Consider the following 19,445-nt stretch of genomic DNA (forward strand, 5'->3'; position numbering starts at 1 on the left):
CTGTTCTGAGCCAAGCTGCTGGTCCTGTGCCTTCCAGCCTTGCCCGCTGGCAGGCTGGATTTATCCAGAGAGCCCAGCAGCCTCCGCTGGTGTCAGGGAAATTGTCTCCCTCTGGCTCCCCTGCCGCCAGCACCCTCCTAGTCCTGGCCGGGTTGCTGGGTTCAGCCTGTGCTGCAGGCAGCCAGGGAGCAAGTTGAGCGAGTTAGGACAGGCAGGAACCCTTGGAAATATTAATGTGTGTGACTCCTGCCCAGAGGCGAGGGTGCAGCAGTAACCCTGCGTGTCCACACCCTCCACCCAGAAACGAATGGCACGTGGGAGAGACATCCTGTGGTGTGACTCAAATCTTTATTGGTCTCCTGATAGTAACTGGGGCAGTGTTAGTGCAAACTGAGGTGCCTCCTTGGCTCTGTGTGTGTGTCCATCCCTAAGGCACGTTATTTGCAATGGAAACAGCGAGATACAAACATCTGGAACGGGTTGCAAGCGGTTTTGGACATAAGCTGGTCTCGGTCGTTAGTGTAACAGTTATGTTTGTGCAATACCCAACCCTGGGTTGGAAGAGGCCCGTTGCTTTACTCCTTCCAGAACACAGCTGTGGCTGGGAGAAGTTCCAATACCCAAAAGAACCAGGTCTGCCAGAGCTGAGCCCTTGGTTTTAGACAGAATCAAAGGCACAAAGTATCCACAGGTCTCCAGGCACGAGGGGCTGCTGGGGCCACACTGGTGTAGTACCTGTCCTGGAGCAAGCGTGGGAGCTGCAGGGAAGGAACCAAACTGCTGCTGGCTGACTTGCACACACCTGCAAGGCTTCTGAGCCTTGTGGTGTGAAGTCTGTACCCACTTTGCTGTAACTGGACTGAGCTGGTGAAGGACACAGCTGAGCATCCATCCCACGGTTTGCTGGTTCCTCCTGCGCTGCCCCAGTTCTCTCCCTCAACTCATCATGGGGCAGGAGGGATGGAGTGTAGAACCAGAGCTCAGGCTGTACCAGGTATTTTAAATACCCATTGTGAAGGTGCAGGGCAGCTAAAAAGCACCTGTGGTTAGAAGGCAGGGTAGAAAGTTGTCCTCCTGCCTGCAAGGAAAAGCTCTGCACAGTGATCTGAGTGTTGGTGAGATGAGGATCTAGTCTCTTGTCCCCATCCTGCCCTTCAGCCATGGGTGCTCTGCCCTGCCAGCATTGCTCTAAGACAGTGTAACCATTTTTCTGTCCTGGTGTGAGCTTCTCTCCCCCCTAGCCTGCTGGGGACACTGGAGCCATCCTCCCCTGGGACTGTCAGACACAGACACCAGACTGTTGTAGTGAAAAGCACCTTTGGGTTAAGTGGAGTAAATGAGTTTGAGCCCAGCAGCAGCAGGAGGTAAGAGGCTGAACATGGTTGGGATGTGGAAGTCAGGTCAGGAACAGGCTGTGCAGAACCCTGCTGCAGCCCCCAGGCCTGGCTCTGCTCTCAGCTGGAGGCTGTAAAATGGAGCCAGAGAGGTGAGCTGGGACAGCAGCAGGTCCAGCACACGGCTGTGTGGGGCTGCTGCGTGGGGCTGGGCACACTCCAGCGTCACCTCCACGCCACGCTGTGCTGGTGTCAGGTGTCAGCCCTGAAAGACGTGGAGTGGGGGTGTAACAAATCCCTCTCATGTAACCTTGAGTGCGATGCTGCAGCACTGGATCCCAGAAGGAATGTTGTGTTTAAGGCTGCTCCTTCTCCAGCTCCCACGGAGGACACAAGGCACTGGGAGCAGCGTGGGAAGGAAGCCTTCCTAGCCCAGGCTGGTGCTGCCCGGCACGGCGGCGGAGGTGGCGAGGCCGCTTCCAGCTGAAGCAGCCCGGGGGTGTCGCTCTGCTTCCACTGCTCTGCTCCCACTGCTCTGCTCCCGCGCCGGTCCCCACAGTGAAAGTTGAAGAGCTGGGGGGTGCTGAGTGTTCTCCAGCCCCCAGGCTAGGCTGCCGTGGCCGGGCCCTTATCTGCCCTTGTCGGGGGGCGAGCGGCCGTAGAGGCGAGCGGCCTTGCGGCAGATGAGCCGGAACCAGTAGAGCTGGGGGGCGATGAGGGAGGCGTTGGCGATGTTGCAGTGCAGGGGGATGCGGAAGGGCACCATGTAAACAGGGATTCCCACCTGCCTGCCATAGGCCGCGTACATGAAGGGGAAGAGGAGAATACGGCAGAGGAAGAAGGTCACCAGGACGAGGATTCCGTTCACCTTGTGCAGGAGGGTGTCCTGCATTTTGAGCTGGGGAAGGAGGAAGGTGAACGTGAGGGGAGCTGCACCCCGCTCGCTCCTCAGGCACTGCCCGTGCTGGGAGCACGGATCCAAGCACCCAGGAGGTCTGGATGGGATAGCATTCTGGAAAGGGCAGGAAAGCGAGGTAGGAAGAGACGGAGGAGAGCAGGGGAAAAGCAGGTGTGTGGGGCAGGAGGGAGTGTGGTGCAGGGGGAGGTACAGACAGGAGAGGGCAGCACCAGCACATGACACAGTCCCCGGCTCAGGAAAATGGATGTGAACCTTACAGGAGGCTGAGAGAAAGGCAGCACTGTCCCACTCTGAGACCCCCCCAGGCCACCTGCTATTTGAACAGGGCTGATGGAGAAGGGCAGCCTGGGGCAGGGAAGGGGTGTGAGCAGCTCTCTCTCCTCACCTACCTGCATGAGGATTTTGCCCAGCGATACAAAAGGAGTGCTCAGCTCTGCTATGAAGATGCAGCCCACGAAGAAGTCCCCCAGCTCTCCCCTGAAGTGCTGCAAGTAAAACTAGTAGTGACCCTGGGGCCCTCCTGCCGAGATGGCCAGGAGCCAACCTAGCATCTCCAGGGAACTGTGGGCTCCTGATCAGCAGAGATGCATTGCCAGACACAACCATGGCTGCAAGCCCTTGCAGCCATGCAGGGCTCCTTGCAGCCACACCCAGTCCTTACCTGGGTGATGGGGGTGAGCACGATGAGGATGAAGAGGTGGTGGGTCACCATCAGCCGCTCCTGCAGAAGGAAGTTCCACACGCTGGCCAGGGAGTGCTTCTTCTCTGCGACTCCTCTCTCCTGGCTCTTGTGCCAGTGGCAGAGGTACATGACATAAATGTCATAGGTCATGTAGGGAACAAGGACCCAGATGTACTCCACGGCTAGCCAGTGCCTAGGGGAGGAGCAGCACACACAGAGGCATCACAACAGCTCTGAGAAACTCATGCTGGCTGAGAAGGTGGAAGAGAATCTCTGGGCATGGAATGGAAACAGATTTTGAAGCGGAGAGGTTTTGAGGTTTAACTTGATTTGGTTCAGCAGAGAAAAGGTACCAGGCACGCACGGAGGACGTCTCCTTGGTGCTGCCTATGCTGCTGTGCCAGGCACCGAGCTCAGCCCAGCCCAGCACAAACACAGCGCTGATGGGAGGATGTTGATTAGCCCTAGGGCCAGATGTTTGCTGGGCCAGCTAGGGCCACAGCACTGCTCGGGATACAGCAAAGGATCCTACATCTTTGCAGCAGGTAATCCTCTCCTGAACCCTGGGACATGCAGAGCTGATCCTTTGTAAGAAACGAGCTGCAAGACCATGTTCTGCCTGTCTGCCACCCTGCTTTGGCTGGCTGCTGATCCTGGGGAGCATTTGGAAAGCACTTGGAGGCCTCAGCGTTAATTAGAGATGCCTGGCCTGGACTTTGGAGAGTGAAGTGCAAGTATCTAATACGAGCAATAAACCCCCACGAGACATTTATCTGTTGGGAAATAATTGCAGGCAGCTGCCTGTTCCCAAAGCACTGGAATCCTGGTTGCACAATCCAGCCCAGCTCTGAGGGGACACCGAGCTCCTTAAAAAGTTGTGAGCAAATTCACACCAATAAAAGCCCCAAACCACCCCACAGTGCTGCTGAAAGAAATGTAGCTTGGGGCCCAAACAAACCTGCGTTTGCTCTCCTGCCATCTGAAGGAAAATGGTGTTCACACATTCCCCTTCCAGAGAGAAAGACGTAAGTGATGTAAAGCTGGGAGGGGAAGCCACCAGCTATTGTGTTTGCTAAACTTGCCCAGGGCTTTGGAGGGCAATTATGGTGCCAGCAATGTAATGATTGCCTGCCCATGTAAATAAACTGGCGAATTTTACTGCGACCTTTGTGGTGTTTCCTGGCGCTCGCTCTCGCTGTCATTCTTGAGGCCTTCCCTGCTGAGCTCTGGGCTCTTATTTCCTCCAGATACAAAGAGAATCTAGGTCTGACCACACAGTGTTTGCACTGAGCTGCTGGCGGTGAGACCACTCGGCCAAGCGCACAGCTCTGGGGAGAAGGAGGGCTGCCAGCCCTGTGTGGGTCTGGGGTTTAGCACCTGCCCCCTCTGTGCAGCAGATGTGGTATTTCAGAGCAAAAAAGCAACTCGTTAGACTGCCCAGGTTCCACGGGACTGAGCGGTTCTGATAGGTCTCACTGTTCAGAGCAAGGTAGGATGTTCCACACCTGTGTATAAAGGCATGTCTGCAATGACTGAGAGGGCAGCCCTCCTGAAAATCACCCTCAGATCTGGTGTGTGACAATCAAATTCCAGCTCAGCATAATTACAATCTTCCCTCTTACAATCGTCTCTGGTAGTCAGGATAATAGCTCTGTTTTTAAGGCTTCTGACCCAGATTGCGCTATTGCTGCTGCCCAGAGCCTCTTCTGGGGCAGTTTGTCTCTGAGCACAGAGGACAAGATGATGTGATTTTCCTCCTCAGCAAACTCCATACTGATTTTCTCATTTCTGGACTCCCTTCAGAAGCCCTTTGGCACAGAGGTGGTGATGCACCTCTAAAATCAGGTCTCTCTAGGTCTGGTTTACTCGTTCGCAGCCTTGGAGGAGACTCCTTACCCCATTACAAGTGATGTCTTTTTGCCCATCTATGGTCCCCTGTTACAGGCCATCCTCAGGAGAAGGCCCTTGTCCTGGCAGAGCAGCCCTAGGTCTGTCCAGTGCTTTTCAGGGTGTGTAGGGCCAGCACGTTACCCAACCCTTCCCCCAAAGGGGAGGAAAGAGGAACATGGACACTGGTTGTCCTCTCCCCTTTGTACATCCAAGCCTTTGCCATAAACTACTTCAGCTGTGAGCTGTCCATGGGCACAGCCTCTGCACGCTCCTTGCAGGGCAGCAGGGCTCTTGGTTGGAATTACCTGTCATGAACCACATCCTTGCAGTTAAGGACAACCATGATCCCTGACACTGTCGCCATCGTGGCTTGGACTGTTGACACCAACCTGAAATGGAGAGAGAGGAAATGGGTCACCCCAACTGTCACCCCTGATAGGCTAGGGATCCTGGTGGTGGCCTTGGTTGCACCAGGAGAGCTGTCAGCACTTTGACACCCACGCCATGCACACCCCAACAGCCTTGCCATGGCGTGGGATGTGGCCAGGGTGGCTGTGTCAGTGCTGCCATCCGGGGACACGGCAGGGGTTTGTTTCCAGGTCTTGTCCCTTCCACTCTCGTGGGTGAGCAGTGACCCTGCCCCGTTTGCCGCAGGCAGAGAGCTGCACCCAAACATCCCCACTCCCCGAACGGGTACTGCGTAGGGCTGCCTATACTCGGGGGCTGTGCCAGCCTCCGGTCCTTGCTCCCCTCGCGGAGCTGGGCTCGGGGCTCCGAGGTGCCCGCTCCCACCCTCTGGGGCTTGATGCTCTTAGTCCGTTCGGCTCGCTCCTGCTCCCAGTACCGCGCCCGGGGCGCCGGGATGGGTACTGTTGGCAGCCCGATGCGACCTGAGCCACCTCCCGCCGATCCCGCCCGTACCTGCCGCTGAGGAGGATGCGGTCCTTGAGGCTCCATCCCGGGGCGGCCCAGTGCAGTAACCGGATGCAGAGGACGAAGAGCCCCGGGAAGAAGGCGGAGGCGAGGGCCAGCGTCCGCCACATGGAGACGATTGTCGCCGAGCTGCCTCCCGCCGCCGCTTGTCAACAGCAGCCGGGCGGCGGGAGGGTCCCTCTCGGTACCCGCTGGTTTGGCTCTGCTCGGCCCGACCCGGCTCTGCCGCCCCCGCCGCCGGGACGCGCCCCGAACCGCCGGGCGCCAGGCCCCGCCCCAACCCTGGAGGCTCCGCCCCAGCCATGGAGCCACGCCCACACAGTGACACGCCCTCCGCGTAGGCCCTGCCCCCGCGGCCGGCGCGCGGCAGGGCCGCGTCCGCCCGCATCCCGTCGTGCCCCGCGGCCCGGAAGCGGTGGCCGCCATGGAGGAGGACGAGCCGGAGCTGGCGGCCGGGCTGGAGGCCGCCCTAGAGCTGGCCCCCTCCGTGCAGGCCGCCATCGAGCAGGTGCGCCGGGGCGGCCTGCCGCGGGGCCGGGCCGGGCGGGGCAGGCTGGGCCCCAGGGGGGGGCGGGGTCCTCGCAGTGAGGGGCCGGGTGTGGGTGCGGCCCAGTGCCCGCTCAGGGAGGACCTCCTTGGGATTTGCCTGTGTTCCCCAGGGAGCTCCGGGCTTTCCGCTTCTGGGCCCCGGGAAGCTCTGGGCCGGCCGTGCTTGGAGGAGGATGCGGCCCAGTTGCCTGGTGAAGTGGGAGAGCCTCTTAGCCCCTGGGGTGGGCGGTGTCCTGGGGCTGCACGGGTCCCCCGGGTCACGGTGGTGCTGGGGGATGCCTCCTTCCTCGGCAGTGCGAGGGCTGGGCCGGCGGTTGTCCGCACCTGAGCTTATCTCATCGCCTCCCCATCGCTGACGGACGTGGGGTACTGAGTGTTCTGCGCCTGCTGTGTCTTTTAATTAAATCCTTGGTACTTGGTATGTAAAGCATCTTAATGGAGTCAAACAGCCAGCGATTCACTTGCAGTGAGGGTAATCTAAACATCTCCTTCACTTTTGTGATCGATATATTCCAGTGTAACTCCTCCTGAAAGCCTTTGTGGCACTTGGAGCCTGGCATAAAGCCATGAGAACCCAGCATAAAATCGTGTCTGTTGGAGTTGGTGACTGCCCTCAGGCTGTCTCCAGCCAGCTCTTTGGTCTGAAGAGCTCACTCTTGTAGCAGAATCCTGTGGATGGTAACAGCAGCTTCTCACAAAGTATCACTCAGATAAGTTTTCACACTTCCATGAGTGTTGAGGCTTGTGGATTACTTCTGGTAGCTCTCAAAGAGCTAGGGTAGGCCACAGTAGCTGGCACCACATCTCATACAAGCCTGGCACCAGAAGGTGAGGAAGGTAGCACCACTCTGTGGGTGCTGTGCCACCTTTGGAATGTTTTTGCTCAAAACCCCCACTCCACATACTCTTATCCTTGCCTGGGGTTGGCATACCTGGCAGTAGACCGTTGGGTAATTTTTGTTGAAACTGTGACTTCTGACATTACACAACCAAAGAAAGTTGCCTAGTGACACTTTCATCAAGCACAAAATGTCTCTCCAGGGTAAAACATACCTTTTGGAGACAGTCTTGGGGTTTTGAGGAATGGAGAATTCACTGTATCCCTGGCTGAGTTATTTTAACAGGTGATAAGGCTGTAGGCAGATCCTGAGCAAGGGGAGATGCTGAGAACAACACTGGCTCCCACTTTCTTTCACTTCTTCACTAGCAGTTCCCAGCCCAATAGTCTTGTTGTTCCTCTGTGTGTTCCTTAATCAGCTTTGGGCAAAACCTGCCAGGTTCTGCTGAATGAGCAGAACTGACTCAGCTGACTTCTGCCTGGAGCAGGGTAGGGAGCACACACAGACTGGTGGAGTTGTCACTTCTGTTCAGTGGGTTGTGACAAAAGTCTAGGAGTAGCCCCTTTGCCTGGTAGAGCTGCCCACAGTGTTGACCTCTGTCTGCAGTTTGAGCTCCTGACCAGCTGCCTTCTTCCATCCCACCCCTTGCTTCTGCTGCTTTTCGTGCTTGTGGAGATTGGGGATTAACTGAAGCTGCAGGAGCTGTGAGCCCAGAGCAGGACAGGCTGGTTGGGAGGCTGCAGCTGTGTCTTTACGATGGGCTGATGGCAGAGCAGCTTCCTCACAGGGGTGTGACCTCATGCACCTTTTACTGCTTCCTGCTTCTCCTCGGCCTCAGGAGCAGCTTTGGGAAAAGCTGTTTCAGGGAGGAGTTGCTCTCATTTAAGCAGTCTCACAAAACCACTTCTGCTGTGCAGCAGGATGTGTAAATGCTGCATGTGCCCCTGTAGCACAGGTTCCTCTGAAGGCTTTCAGTGCCCAGAATGCTGTGTGAAGGGGATGCTGTGGTGTGACTGGGATGAACTACACATCAGCTAGGTGGCATTTCGACCATGGAGTGCAGAGGAGGTGGACATCTAAGTATGGAACAAATGTAGTAGCAAGGGAAGTGATCACAGCATATTTTGTCTGTGAGGACAAGCAGCAAGTCCTGTCAGCCACATTTGTGGTGTTTGAGCTGCTTTGGAGGAGAGCTGAGATCTGTGTGCACCACAGCTGCGCTTTTCCCTTCCCAGAGGGCAGGGATGATCATTCAGCACATTCTGTTTCTCTCCTCCTTTTTCACGTGCAAATGGCTAACCCAGGCCTCCAGAGAGCTTGTACAACCGTTTCTGCATTCCCCAGGTGTCACAGGGCTGTGAAAAGCAACTCCTGCCTCAGTACAGGCTATGAGGAGAGCAATGCCTCAGCAGGGAGGTTCATTGCCAGCAGCAGCAGAAGCGTCAGCATGGGTTGGGATGATGCATAATTATGTGTGTCTCAGGAATTCTTGCACATGCTGGATTGTGCCAGGGCTGTATGTGGAAGCATGAATGTTTATTGTCTGTATTTGCCTAGGCTGATAGCCATGGGAGCCTTAACAGGGCAGAGAGCTCAGAGCACGGAGCTGCTTTGCTGGTTTGTTGGAGCAGTGCCCTGAAACACAGGGTGCTGAAGTGGGTGCTGAAGTGATTTGATGTAGCAGAGACTGTGTAAGGCTGCAAAAATGAACAGTGGTGTGTTGTTGATTGTATTTGTTTTCCTCCCTCTCCTCAGGTCTTCCCCAGCCAAGATCCACTGGACAGAGCGGATTTCAATGCTGTGGAGTATATCAATACTCTCTTTCCCACTGAGCAAGTAAGTCCTGCTCACAGCACAGCCCTCTCCATGCAAGGGGTAACCTGATAGTAAATGACTGAGGGCATCTTTTAAACCTGTCCTTAAGCCTTTTCTATTACCAGTAGCACAGGTGGTAAGACTGAAAGTAATCCCTCAAACTCACATCTCCTGAGGTTCTCTGCCATTGTGTGGTTTGTTTCCACCCAAAGTGCTTGCTGCAGTAAAAGTCCTGCTTTGATCTGTAGAAATAAATTAGTTTTCTATCTAGAGGTTTCCCCTGCAGTAGATTTCCTAGCTTGCTGTGGTTTGATCAGTGGTAAAACCTCAGGGGTTTAGCCAAGTGAGGCAGGTGTTGCCTGTGCAAAGCCACTGGAGAGCCTTCCATGGTGGAAAGCTGTTGGGTGTTTTTCAAGCTCCGAAGAATGAGATTGTCATGGGCTCAGATGCTCACTTTGTCTTTCCTAAATCAGCCCCCAGGGGCAGTTACAGGCTAATCTCTTGCATCAGGGAGGTGTTTCTGCAGCTGAAGATCAGGTTTGAGGCAGCTGAACATTCCCTATCCCCTGCAGCACTCTCTTTGGCTTTCAGGGGTGTGTGGTTAGTTGGCTGGTGGTGCTGCACTGGCTTTTTTCCCTTTGCCAGTAGTGCAGAGCCAGTTCCCCTGCAGCACTGCCAGTCCAGCTCAGCAGCAGGCAGGCCCCCTCTGCCCAGTGTGCCGGGCCAACAGGCTCTGCAGGAGGGTCTCTGCCCAGGGAAGAGGAGGGCTCTGTCCCTCTTGCCCACTGGAGGTCACTGTCACCACGGCAGTTCAGCAGCACTTTGCTAATGGGGGCTCAGGGCACTCTGCTTGCTCAGGGCTGGGTGGGGGCTGGGGAGTCTCTGGGACCTGCAGGGCTGAGTGGGTCCTGAGGGTGCCACAAAAACGATCCAAGGGCTGGAACCCCTCTGCTGTGAGGGCAGGCTGAGAGAGTTGGAGAAGAGCTCTGGGAACTCCTTGTGGCCTTTCAGTAATTGAAGGGCTGATAAGAAAAATGGGAACAGACCTTTTAGCAGGGTCTGTTGTGGACAAGGGCTGATGGTTTGAAACTGAAAGAGGGAGATTCAGACTAGAGAAAAGGAAGAAATGTTTTACACTGAGAGTGGTGAGACACTGGCCCAGGTTGCCTAGAGAAGTGCCAGGGTGCCCCATCCCTGGAAGCATTCCAGATCAGGTTGTTTGGAGCTCAGAGGAACCTGATGTAGTTGCAGATGGTCCCTGCTGACTGAAGGGGGTTTGGGCTAAGTGACCTTGAAAGTTATCTTCCAACCCAAACCTTTCTGTGGTTTTGGTGCTCTTCATTACCTGACCTGAGGAGCAGCTAAGTTGCCTTGTGTCTCACTGCCTCCATCTGGAAAACAAAATGACTGTTCTCCTCTTTGGGAAGGGGCAGCCATGAGGAGGTGTTGGGTCTCTCAGGTGGTGTGTATCACAGCACAGGGTTCCCCATCTCACTGCTCTTTGTTCTTCCATGTTGTAGTCTTTGGCAAACATCGATGAAGTCGTGAACAAAATCAGACTGAAAATAAGGTAAGTGCTTCTCCATGTCATGGATCTCAGGGGGGGAGCAGTCTGCTTGTCACTGAGCCTTCATAAAGAGTCTTTGCACTGTAGCTGATAGGAGCAGCTGCTCCTGCTCTGGCAGGGGGGTTGGACTAGATGATCTTTCAAGGTCCCTTCCAACCCTGGCATTCTGTGATTCTGTGCAATTGATTTGCTTCAAAGGCATCAGTAAGGGTCAGTCTCAAACCCAGCAATGAGACAAAGGCAAAAATGAATCCCTGTAATTACAATTCCTTTTTACACTTTGTCTCTATTGTATAGTTTGAGGCCTGTGGATGTAGTCTACCTGGACCTCAGCAAGGCCTTTGACACCATCCCCCATGGCAAACTCCTGGCCAAGCTGTCAGCCCCTAGCTTGGATGGGAGCACACTGCATTGGGTTAGGAACTGGCTGGAGGCTGAGTCCAGAGAGTGATGGTGAATGGTGGCACATCCGGCTGGCAGCCAGGCACCAGGGATCAGTGCTGGGCCCTGTGCTCTTGAACATCTTTATTGATGATCTGGATGAGGGCATTGAGTCCATCATCAGTAAATTTGCAGATGACACCAAGCTGGGGGCAGGAGTTGATCTGCTGGAGGGTAGAGAGGCTCTGCAGAGGGACCTGGGCAGGCTGGACAGATGGGCAGAGGCCAAGGGCAGGAGATTGAACACATCCAAGTGCCAGGTTCTGCACATTGGCCACAGCAACCCCATGCAGAGCTACAGGCTGGGGTCAGAGTGGCTGGAGAGCAGCCAGGCAGAGAGGGACCTGGGGGTGCTGGTTGATGGTAGGCTGAACAGGAGCCTGCAGTGTGCCCAGGCAGCCAAGAGGGCCAATGGCATCCTGGCCTGCATCAGGAACAGTGTGGCCAGCAGGAGCAGGGAGGTCATTCTGCCCCTGGACACTGCACTGGTTAGGCCACACCTCGAGTACTGTGTCCAGTTCTGGGCCCCTCAGTTTAGGAAGGAGGTTGACTTGCTGGAAGGTGTCCAGAGAAGGGCAACGAAGTTGGTGAGGGGTTTGGAACACAGCCCTGTGAGGAGAGGCTGAGGGAGCTGGGGTTGCTTAGCCTGGAGAGGAGGAGGCTCAGGGGTGACCTTACTGCTCTCTACAACTACCCGAAGGGAGGTTGTAGCCAGGTGGGGGTTGGTCTCCTCTCCCAGGCACCCAGCACCAGAACAAGAGGACACAGTCTCAGGCTGTGCCAGGGGAGGTTTAGGCTGGAGGTTAGGAATAAGTTCTACACAGAGAGAGTGATTGCACATTGGAATGGGCTGCTGGGGAGGTGGTGGAGTCACCATCATTGGAGGTGTTCAGGAGGAGACTGGATGGGGTGCTTGGTGCCATGGGTTAGCTGTTTAGGTGGGTTGGATTGGTTGATGGGTTGGACACGATGATCTTGAAGGTCTCTTCCAACCTGGTCTATTCTGTTCTGTTCTGTTCTATTCTATACTGTTCTGTTCTATTCTATTCTTTGGGGTTGGTTTAGCTGGTGGGTTGCAAAGCTTTGCAAAACCAACGAACTGAAAACCAAATTTGAGTCTGAAGGCTGGGAGAAGAAACTGCTCAGAAGAGGTGGTTGCTGCATGTGTATTCTGTTTGTCAAAACAGCAGCTGTAAAGTCTCTGATTTGGTAGTTTGGGGTTTCTTTTATCATCAGCATCACTGGTGGTACTCCGAGTATGAAATAAGTAGAAACGTGCAGGCAATGCTTACACCTTCTGTGCAGCCTGCCATTGCCAGCCTGCAGTGGTTGAGACAGCCCTGCAACAGGTGGAAAGGGGAAATGAAAATGGCCAAGGGGAAACTGCCAGTATTGCTTAAGGGAAGAGAAATGCAAGAGGCCCTGATTAAATTAGGAAATGGATTTTTATTCTTGCAGCAGGAGCTTTACATTCTGTGTAGGGCAGTGATGCCCTACAGAGGGAGGGGGTGGGGAAGGGAAAATGAGTTGAGCATTGGTGGCAGCAGCTTGCTGAGGTTAAATCTGTTGTGTAGCTCTCCAGGTTCCCTTGGTTGGTTGGGTGAGGCCCACAGGGAAGGAGTTTGACATTGTGACTGCTTTTCCCCAGGAGGCTGGATGACAACATTCGGACTGTGGTGAGAGGACAGACCAACGTGGGACAGGATGGCAGGCAGGTGGGTGCCAGGCTCTCCTCAGTGACAGCACAAGTGGCAGTGGGTGCCAGATGGAGTGTAGGAGGTTCCATGGGAACTTAAGCAAAACCTTTTTCCCTGTGAGGGTGACAGAGGCCTGGAGCAGGCTGCCCAGAGAGGTTGTGGAGTTTCCTTCTCTGGAGACTTTCAAAAGCTGCCTGGCTGTGTTCCTGTGTGACCTGCTCTAGGTGATCCTGCTCTGGCAGCTGGGTTGGACTGGGTGGTTTTGGAGGTCCCTTCCACAGAATCACAGAATCAGCCAGGTTGGAAGAGACCTCCAAGATCATCAAGTCCCACCAATCACCCAACCCTGTCTAATCAACTAGACCATGGCACTAAGTGCCTCATCCAGGCTTTTCTTAAACATCTCCAGGGACATGGACCCAACCACCTTGCTGGGCAGCCCATTCCAATGAGCAGTCTCTGTGAAGAACTTTTTTCTAAGATAAAGCCTAAACCTCCCCTGGCACAGCTTGAGACTGTGTCCTCTTGTTCTGGTGCTGCTTGCCTGGGAGAAGAGACCAACCCCCACCTGGCTACAACCTCCCTTCAGGTAGTTGTAGACAGCAATGAGGTCTCCCCTGAGCCTCCTGTTCTCCAGGCTAAGCAACCCCAGCTCCCTAAGATTCCAGCCCCTAACATTCTGTGTTTTCCTCTCCAGTGATGCTGAGGGCTCTCATCTTGTGATGCCAGACTGAGGAATGGCTCTGGCAGGCAGAAACCCACTCCTGTTACTAGGGAGGTGTTTCTGCTGTCTCTTTTGCTAATGGCTTTGGGAGCTGCTCGCTGAACAGCTGTTGGAGCCTGCTTTCTGATCACACTCCAAAGGGAAGTGAATGAGAAATTGATTTAAAAATCCAGAGCCAAAGCAGGAGGCTTGTGGTTGTGCCACTTTGAAGCTAATGATAAAATGAGCAGGATTAAAGAGGTGCAAGCACATTTGCTACTGAGTAGGGATCAATAAAAGGCTGTTCAGCCTTTTAACTAGGCTGTTTGCTGAAGTATCCCATGTTGCTGGTGACTAAGCCTGATGACTGCCTGCCAGTTTATCTTGCATGTCTTACTCAGCTGTCAGGTTTTCACTTGTCTTTTGCTTGACAGATGTTTGCTCAGAGTACAGCACTGAACAGCATGGCCCTGGCTGCAGTGAGTGCTGAGCTGGGCCCAGGTGTTATCTGCTTTTGTGGTACCACCCAGTGCTGCTGGATTTCCTGTGCCTGTTCTGCTTTAGACCAAGACCATTAATGCCTTGACTCGTCACTCATGCTGCTTCCCTCACTGTCAACACTGACTCATCTCTTTAATACCAGATTTGAAACTAGTTTGCTGGGATGGGGTAAGTCATCCCCTCACCAGCCTGGCTGCCTCTATTTCCCACTTCTTGCTGCAGCAGCTGTTGACTGTGGCTCTAATCCTTAGCCTCTGCCACAAAGCCCATGGCCTGGAGTGAAAGATTTAACTTGTCTGTGCCTTTGTGTTGCTTTCAGAAAGACTGGGGGTGCTTCCCTCTCCTAGCAGAACTAGTTTAAAGCTTAGGTGGTTACCTGAGTACTGCTATTAAACTGGGGATGTGCTTGGGATGTGGCTTAGCTGGGAGTGGTGCAGGCTGTAATCACTGTGCAGGGATGAGACAAGAGATGAAGTGGAAAGGCAATTACAGAAATTGAGGAGGGAGTGGAAAGCAGTGCAGTACCTGGAGAGTTTGGAGGTGGTTGGAAGGCTGGTCCTGTTCTACCCTTTTGGGGCCTCTTTGAAGTGACAAATTCAGAGAAGACCACAAAGAAGTGGGATCAAGAAGAGCTGGGGGTGAGAATTGCCCAGAGTGCCTCAGGACTTGCAGGTCCAAAGGCTGAATGTGGTGAGAGCTGAACAAAAGCAGTGCCACAGTCAGCTGTGCTTGCAGGGTAACAAAAGTGTCTCTGAGCTGTGCAGATTCAGGGAGCTTTGTTTAGAGCTTTGCCTTATGTCTGTGCTTTCTCACTCTTTTTGTGATCCCTTTGAAGTTCTCCAAAGCATGCACAGATGGACTTGGACAGCAGCCTGCCCTGGAGGGGCAGGTCTCTCTGTGCAGACCTTTAGTTTGGTTGTAAAGGAACCAATTAAATCCCTGTCCCAGTAAACACCTTCAAACTTGTGTGTGTGTGTGGTGTGTCTTTGCAGGGCATCTTTCACCAAGCCTGGAGCTGCAGCTAATCACAAATACTCCTGTATTTATCTGTGGATTTTCCCATTTCCCCTCATTTTGCTGCTTTGCAAGGTAGAAGCAGACTTCAAGAGACCCCAGAGCTTGCAGTTGTCTGGCCTTAGCCCACACAGCCCATGCAGTCTCCCAGAAGCACAGCTGCTGGTTCTTACTGTAAGACATCCTAACAAATACTGAAAGTGTTGGTGAGGAAAAGTGGTTGGACTGTGAAATGCTGCAAGTTGTCCTTTCTGCATTTGCAATCCCAGTCCATCATTTCTCCCCTGTGTGTGTGCATTTCATGTGTGAGCTGCTGGAACCAGGCTGTTAGTGACTTGGCTGGATTGAAAGCTGTAAAGGAGCATCAGCAAGCTCAGGCCTTGCAGGTTAGCTGCTCAGAGGGGCACACAGAAGAGGTCTTCTTGCAGTGCTGGGCCATGCTTGAGTTGCAGTTCAGTTTGAGATGAAATCTTCTATTTGTCTCTGCAGAAGCAAACAGAGGAAACATTTGCTGCTCTTGTCACACCCTGCACTGCTTGCTCTGAGCAGTGTACCCTGTGTGCTAGCTGGGGGAGTGAGGCAGCCTTTTGCACATAACCACCCTGTTGATAACCCAGCTGTGGGGATGGAATCTTTACTTTTCAGCTTCAGCCACCTGCTCCTGTGCTGCAGGCTGCTTTGCTTTCATCTGCCTGTTCTCAGTGGAATGAAGGACTCTTGGAAATGTTACATTTCTATACAGCAAGAGGCCTGGCTTCTCCTGCTTGGAGAGGAAGGGTTTTCTGTTCCAATGTATGGTAAGAAACTGTTCAGACCCAGCTGAGAGCAAGATGCCTTTAGGACACCTCAGTGCTCTGCTAGGAGAGGAGGCAGTGCTGCTGAAAGGGACTTCTTTCCTGGTGTACCTTGTCTGGTTTGTTGTTTGGGCTCACATTATAATTCTTTCTTCTGCTGATCTATTCTTATTGAATTTGTAGGCAATTTGTGTGCTGGAGACCAATATTGCCCTGCAAAGTTTGGCTGAAGCATGCCCATGGATAGATGGTTCCATCCTGTGAGGCTCTCCCTCAGGAGGCCCAGGGTGAAGGTCCTTACTGCATTTTGTCCTAGTGACCACAACTGCAAACCAGCCTTGATGAGTAAAGCAGCAGTTGGCAGCCAGCTTTTGCAATAGGCTTGAAATCAAACTTCACTCCAGCCACAGCAAAAAGTTTCATCTGCAGATACCATTTCCCATTTCTAGTGCTCTCTTCCCATGTGAGAGGGCTGGAGCCTGCAGTGCAGCAGACTAGCTTTTAGAATCACAGCACCCTAGAATGGTTTGGGTTGGAAGGGTCTTAAAGATCATCTGGTTCCAACCCCCTGAGCACTTCCAGGGTTGGAGCCTCCACAGCTTCTTTGGGCAACCTGTTTCAGTGCCTCAGCACCCTCACAGGGAAGAATTTCCTCCTAATGTCTAATCTAAATCCAGCTTCTTCCAGTCTGAAATCCTTATCCCCCACCACTCCAAGCCTCTGTAACAAGTCCCTCTCCAGTTCTCCTGTAGCCCCTTCAAATTCTGAAAGCTGCTCTAAGGACTCCCTGAAGCCTTCTCTTTAAAATCATAGAATGTTAGGGGTTGGAAGGGACCTCCAAAGATCATCCAGTCCAACCCCCTGCCAGAGCAGCATCACCTAGAGCAGGTCACACAGGAGTGCCTCCAGGTGCATTTTGAATGTGTCTGGAGGAGACTCCACAGCCTCTCTGGACAGGCTCTAAGGCTTCAGGCTGAACAACTGCATCTCTCTCAGGCTGGATTGATGCTTCAGCCCCCTGATCACTTTGTAAAAGCCATTCCTGTGTTTTGGCTTCCTTCCAGTCCTTGGCACCCCAAGAGGAATGATGCAATCTATTGTGTCCTTGGGAAGGTGTGCTGTAAATAAAACTGCCTGTGAACTGTGATGCTGGAGGACTTGGATTTCAGTGGGGGCTCAGGGTCTGGTGGATTTATGGCAGGACTGGAACCAGTGTGTTCTGCAAAAGCCTCTCTCCTTCAGTCACATCTCTCCTAGCTGTAATCAGCCTTTGCCAGAGCTGCCTGCCTGCAGTGCTGGGGCTGGAGGAGCTGTGTTTGTCTGGAGAGTAAACAGTAGTTTTCATAAACATCCTTTCAATCTCTGACTTCCTTCTGAAGGAAACAAACCTCAGATGCAGTGGCAGAAGGAAAAAAGAGTTCTTGTTGAGGTCAAAGCAAGCCAGAGGGGTTCCCTGCTAAGCCCCTGCTCTGGGCTGGTGGTGTGAGCTGTGCCCTGCCTGCCTGAGGCTGCAGAGCTGCACACACCAGCAGCTCCCACCCCTCACACGTGAGGGCAGGAGGGCTGTGCAGAAGCTGGTTCAGGAAGCTCCTCTTTGGCTTTTCCATCTCCTGTCAGCCTTTACTGTCAAACATGGGGGTGGGAACCTTGTGCAGGCTGTTGGGCCAAGCACTGCTCAGATCCATGGGACCTGCCAGCAGCCTACCGCAGCTCTTTTTATGGTGGTGTGTTTGACGAGCAGCGATGCCAGGCAGGGTCCTACAAAACAAACGAAGGGCACTGAGGCTTTACCAGCTTACTTTCTGCTTGGGGAAGGGCTCATTTAGCACCTGAGGCCAGCAAAGCAGCTCTCCCTGTGGTGTGGAGGAGTAGGGTTTTACTGAGCCTTGTTGAGAGCTGCACCTTTGCAGCCGTCCAGGAGAGGGGAGCCCAGCCTCGGTTTTGAGACCAGCTCTGCAAGCAGAGGCACGTCTGAGTAGTGCTGCATGTTATCCTCCCAGCTAGAACAACCTGAATGCCAGTCAGACCCAGTGGGGAATATGCAATGTGTGGCTATGGGAATGTGCTCTCCATGCTCCCTAAGGAAAAGGAGCCCTTAGGGATAGCACATTCCAAATCCTATTTGCATATCCTGCTGCTGTGCTCCCTCTGATGCAGGTTCCTGTCTCATCTGGCTGGTAATGTGGCAGTGGTGACGGTGGGGATTCCACTGCTGTGCTCCACCGTGGTGCAGAGATGCTTGGGAAGGTCTTTGAGGGGAAATGTAGGTGTGAGAGGGTTGTAAAAGCAGCTTTTTGTAGCCTTCACTTTTAAACTGATTCCCAGGCAGTCTCCATTGCACACACATGCTCCTACAAAGCAGCAGTTAGGGGGCTGAAAAGGCAGATTCTGGGTCTAAAAATGAAATCGATCAAATAGATGTGACCCTAAAGGGGGGAAAAAAAAGTTACTTAAGCAGCTCCAGAGGCAGGGATGGAATGCTGCCTTCTGCACAGGGCACAGCACTTCCCAGCTCAGAGCAGCTGCCTTTTTGAAACGCTGCCCTAGAATTTCCTCCAAGTGCAAAAAAAAGGCCTTAAAATAGTCTGGCTGCTGTGGCTTCCCCTTCCTGGTGCGACATTTCACTTCAATCTGCAGACAATACCATCAACTGCAGCAATTATCTCACTCAGGGCCCTTTTATGGGAGGAAACAACAGCCGTGGGTGGAACATTCCTCTGCAGGGCGGAGCAGCCTTTTCCTTGGGAGTCCCAGGCTGGGGCTGCTTGGGATGGCTCGGGAGAGGCTGGGAGGGCAGGGGCTGCTGAGGCCGGGAGGGCAGGGGCTGCTGAGGCCGGGAGGGCAGGGGCTGCTGAGGGCAGGGGCTGCTGTGGCCGGGAGGGCAGGGGCTGCTGTGGCTGGGGGAGGGCAGGGGCTGCTGTGGCTGGGTTGTAACAATAAAGGTTTCAAGCTGTGCCTCCAGTTTCTGGGGAGCCACCACTAGCTTGTTTGGGTTTTTTTCCTCCCCCCCTGCCCCTCTGTAAGGTTTTCCTCAGAGCTGCTGCTGAGCTGGGAGTCTGGGCTGACCTTGCTGAGAGCTGCAGCCCAGTTGTGGCATCACTTCCTCTCTGCCCTAGGCTGGAGTAGAACAAATTGCCATAGATCTTTCCAGGCAGCGCTGGGCGCTCTCTGTGTGCTCTCTGTGTGCTTTTGTTTGTCACTCTTCAGTTGTGTTTGTTGCTAAACCTTCTGCATGGCCTGGCCATAATTTTTTTGACAGTCACTGACATGCCTTTACTGGTTGTTTGGCTGAAGCTGCTTCACCTGTCAGGCTTTTGTCCTTGTAATGCAGCAACCTCTGTGTTTGCAGCCTGGTTTAACCCTTGCCAGCATGCCTGCAGCCACCAAGTGGGTGCCTGGGGCAGCAAAGGTGAGGCAGCTTCCTACAGACTCTGTTTCTGATGTAATCAAGAATTCAAGAGGAATCCCAAGTTTTGTGGCTTTAGAGTTTGATTCTCAACCCAGTATTTGCCTCTTCCCCTGGGGGTGTTCAAGGCCAGGCTGGATGAGGCCTTGAGCAGCTAGTTGAGAGGTGTCCCTGCCCACGGCAGGGAGGTTGGAGTAGATGACCTCTGAGGTCCCTTCCATCCTAAGGATTCTATGATTTGCTATCTCTGGTCCATCTTTCCCTTCCTTCCCTGTGCACACACATACATAAAGTGACTGAAACTGAGTGAGTAAAGAATGTATTGCAAAGCAGAACTTGGCTTATTGCTGCTGTGTTAGGG

At 53.7% G+C, this 19,445-nt stretch overlaps 2 protein-coding genes across 2 annotated transcripts in view; one reads left to right on the forward strand and one right to left on the reverse strand.

Moving 5' to 3' along the window:
- Nucleotides 1–348: 348 nt before the first annotated feature.
- On the reverse strand, nucleotides 349–6,026 carry TLCD3A (TLC domain containing 3A). Its single transcript, XM_054166905.1, has 5 exons — nucleotides 5,747–6,026; nucleotides 5,131–5,214; nucleotides 2,915–3,128; nucleotides 2,643–2,738; nucleotides 349–2,232 (listed from the first exon to the last, which is right to left on the reverse strand). The coding sequence occupies exons 1-5, from the start codon at nucleotides 5,866–5,868 to the stop codon at nucleotides 1,963–1,965; spliced, it is 786 nt and encodes a 261-aa protein (XP_054022880.1). The 5' UTR covers nucleotides 5,869–6,026; the 3' UTR covers nucleotides 349–1,962.
- A 113-nt stretch (nucleotides 6,027–6,139) lies between these two features.
- The window catches only part of VPS53 (VPS53 subunit of GARP complex), a 72,717-nt gene continuing 59,411 nt past the window's right edge, over nucleotides 6,140–19,445 (forward strand). Inside the window, exons 1-4 of the mRNA XM_054166293.1 lie at nucleotides 6,140–6,266; nucleotides 8,902–8,982; nucleotides 10,482–10,531; nucleotides 12,618–12,684. Of these exons, the coding sequence (XP_054022268.1) occupies nucleotides 6,183–6,266; nucleotides 8,902–8,982; nucleotides 10,482–10,531; nucleotides 12,618–12,684 (282 nt within the window). The 5' untranslated portion in view covers nucleotides 6,140–6,182. The remainder of the gene's footprint in view (nucleotides 6,267–8,901; nucleotides 8,983–10,481; nucleotides 10,532–12,617; nucleotides 12,685–19,445) is intronic.

This window comes from Dryobates pubescens, chromosome 13 (genome assembly GCF_014839835.1).
Source record: "Dryobates pubescens isolate bDryPub1 chromosome 13, bDryPub1.pri, whole genome shotgun sequence".
Taxonomy (NCBI): Eukaryota; Metazoa; Chordata; class Aves; order Piciformes; family Picidae; genus Dryobates; species Dryobates pubescens.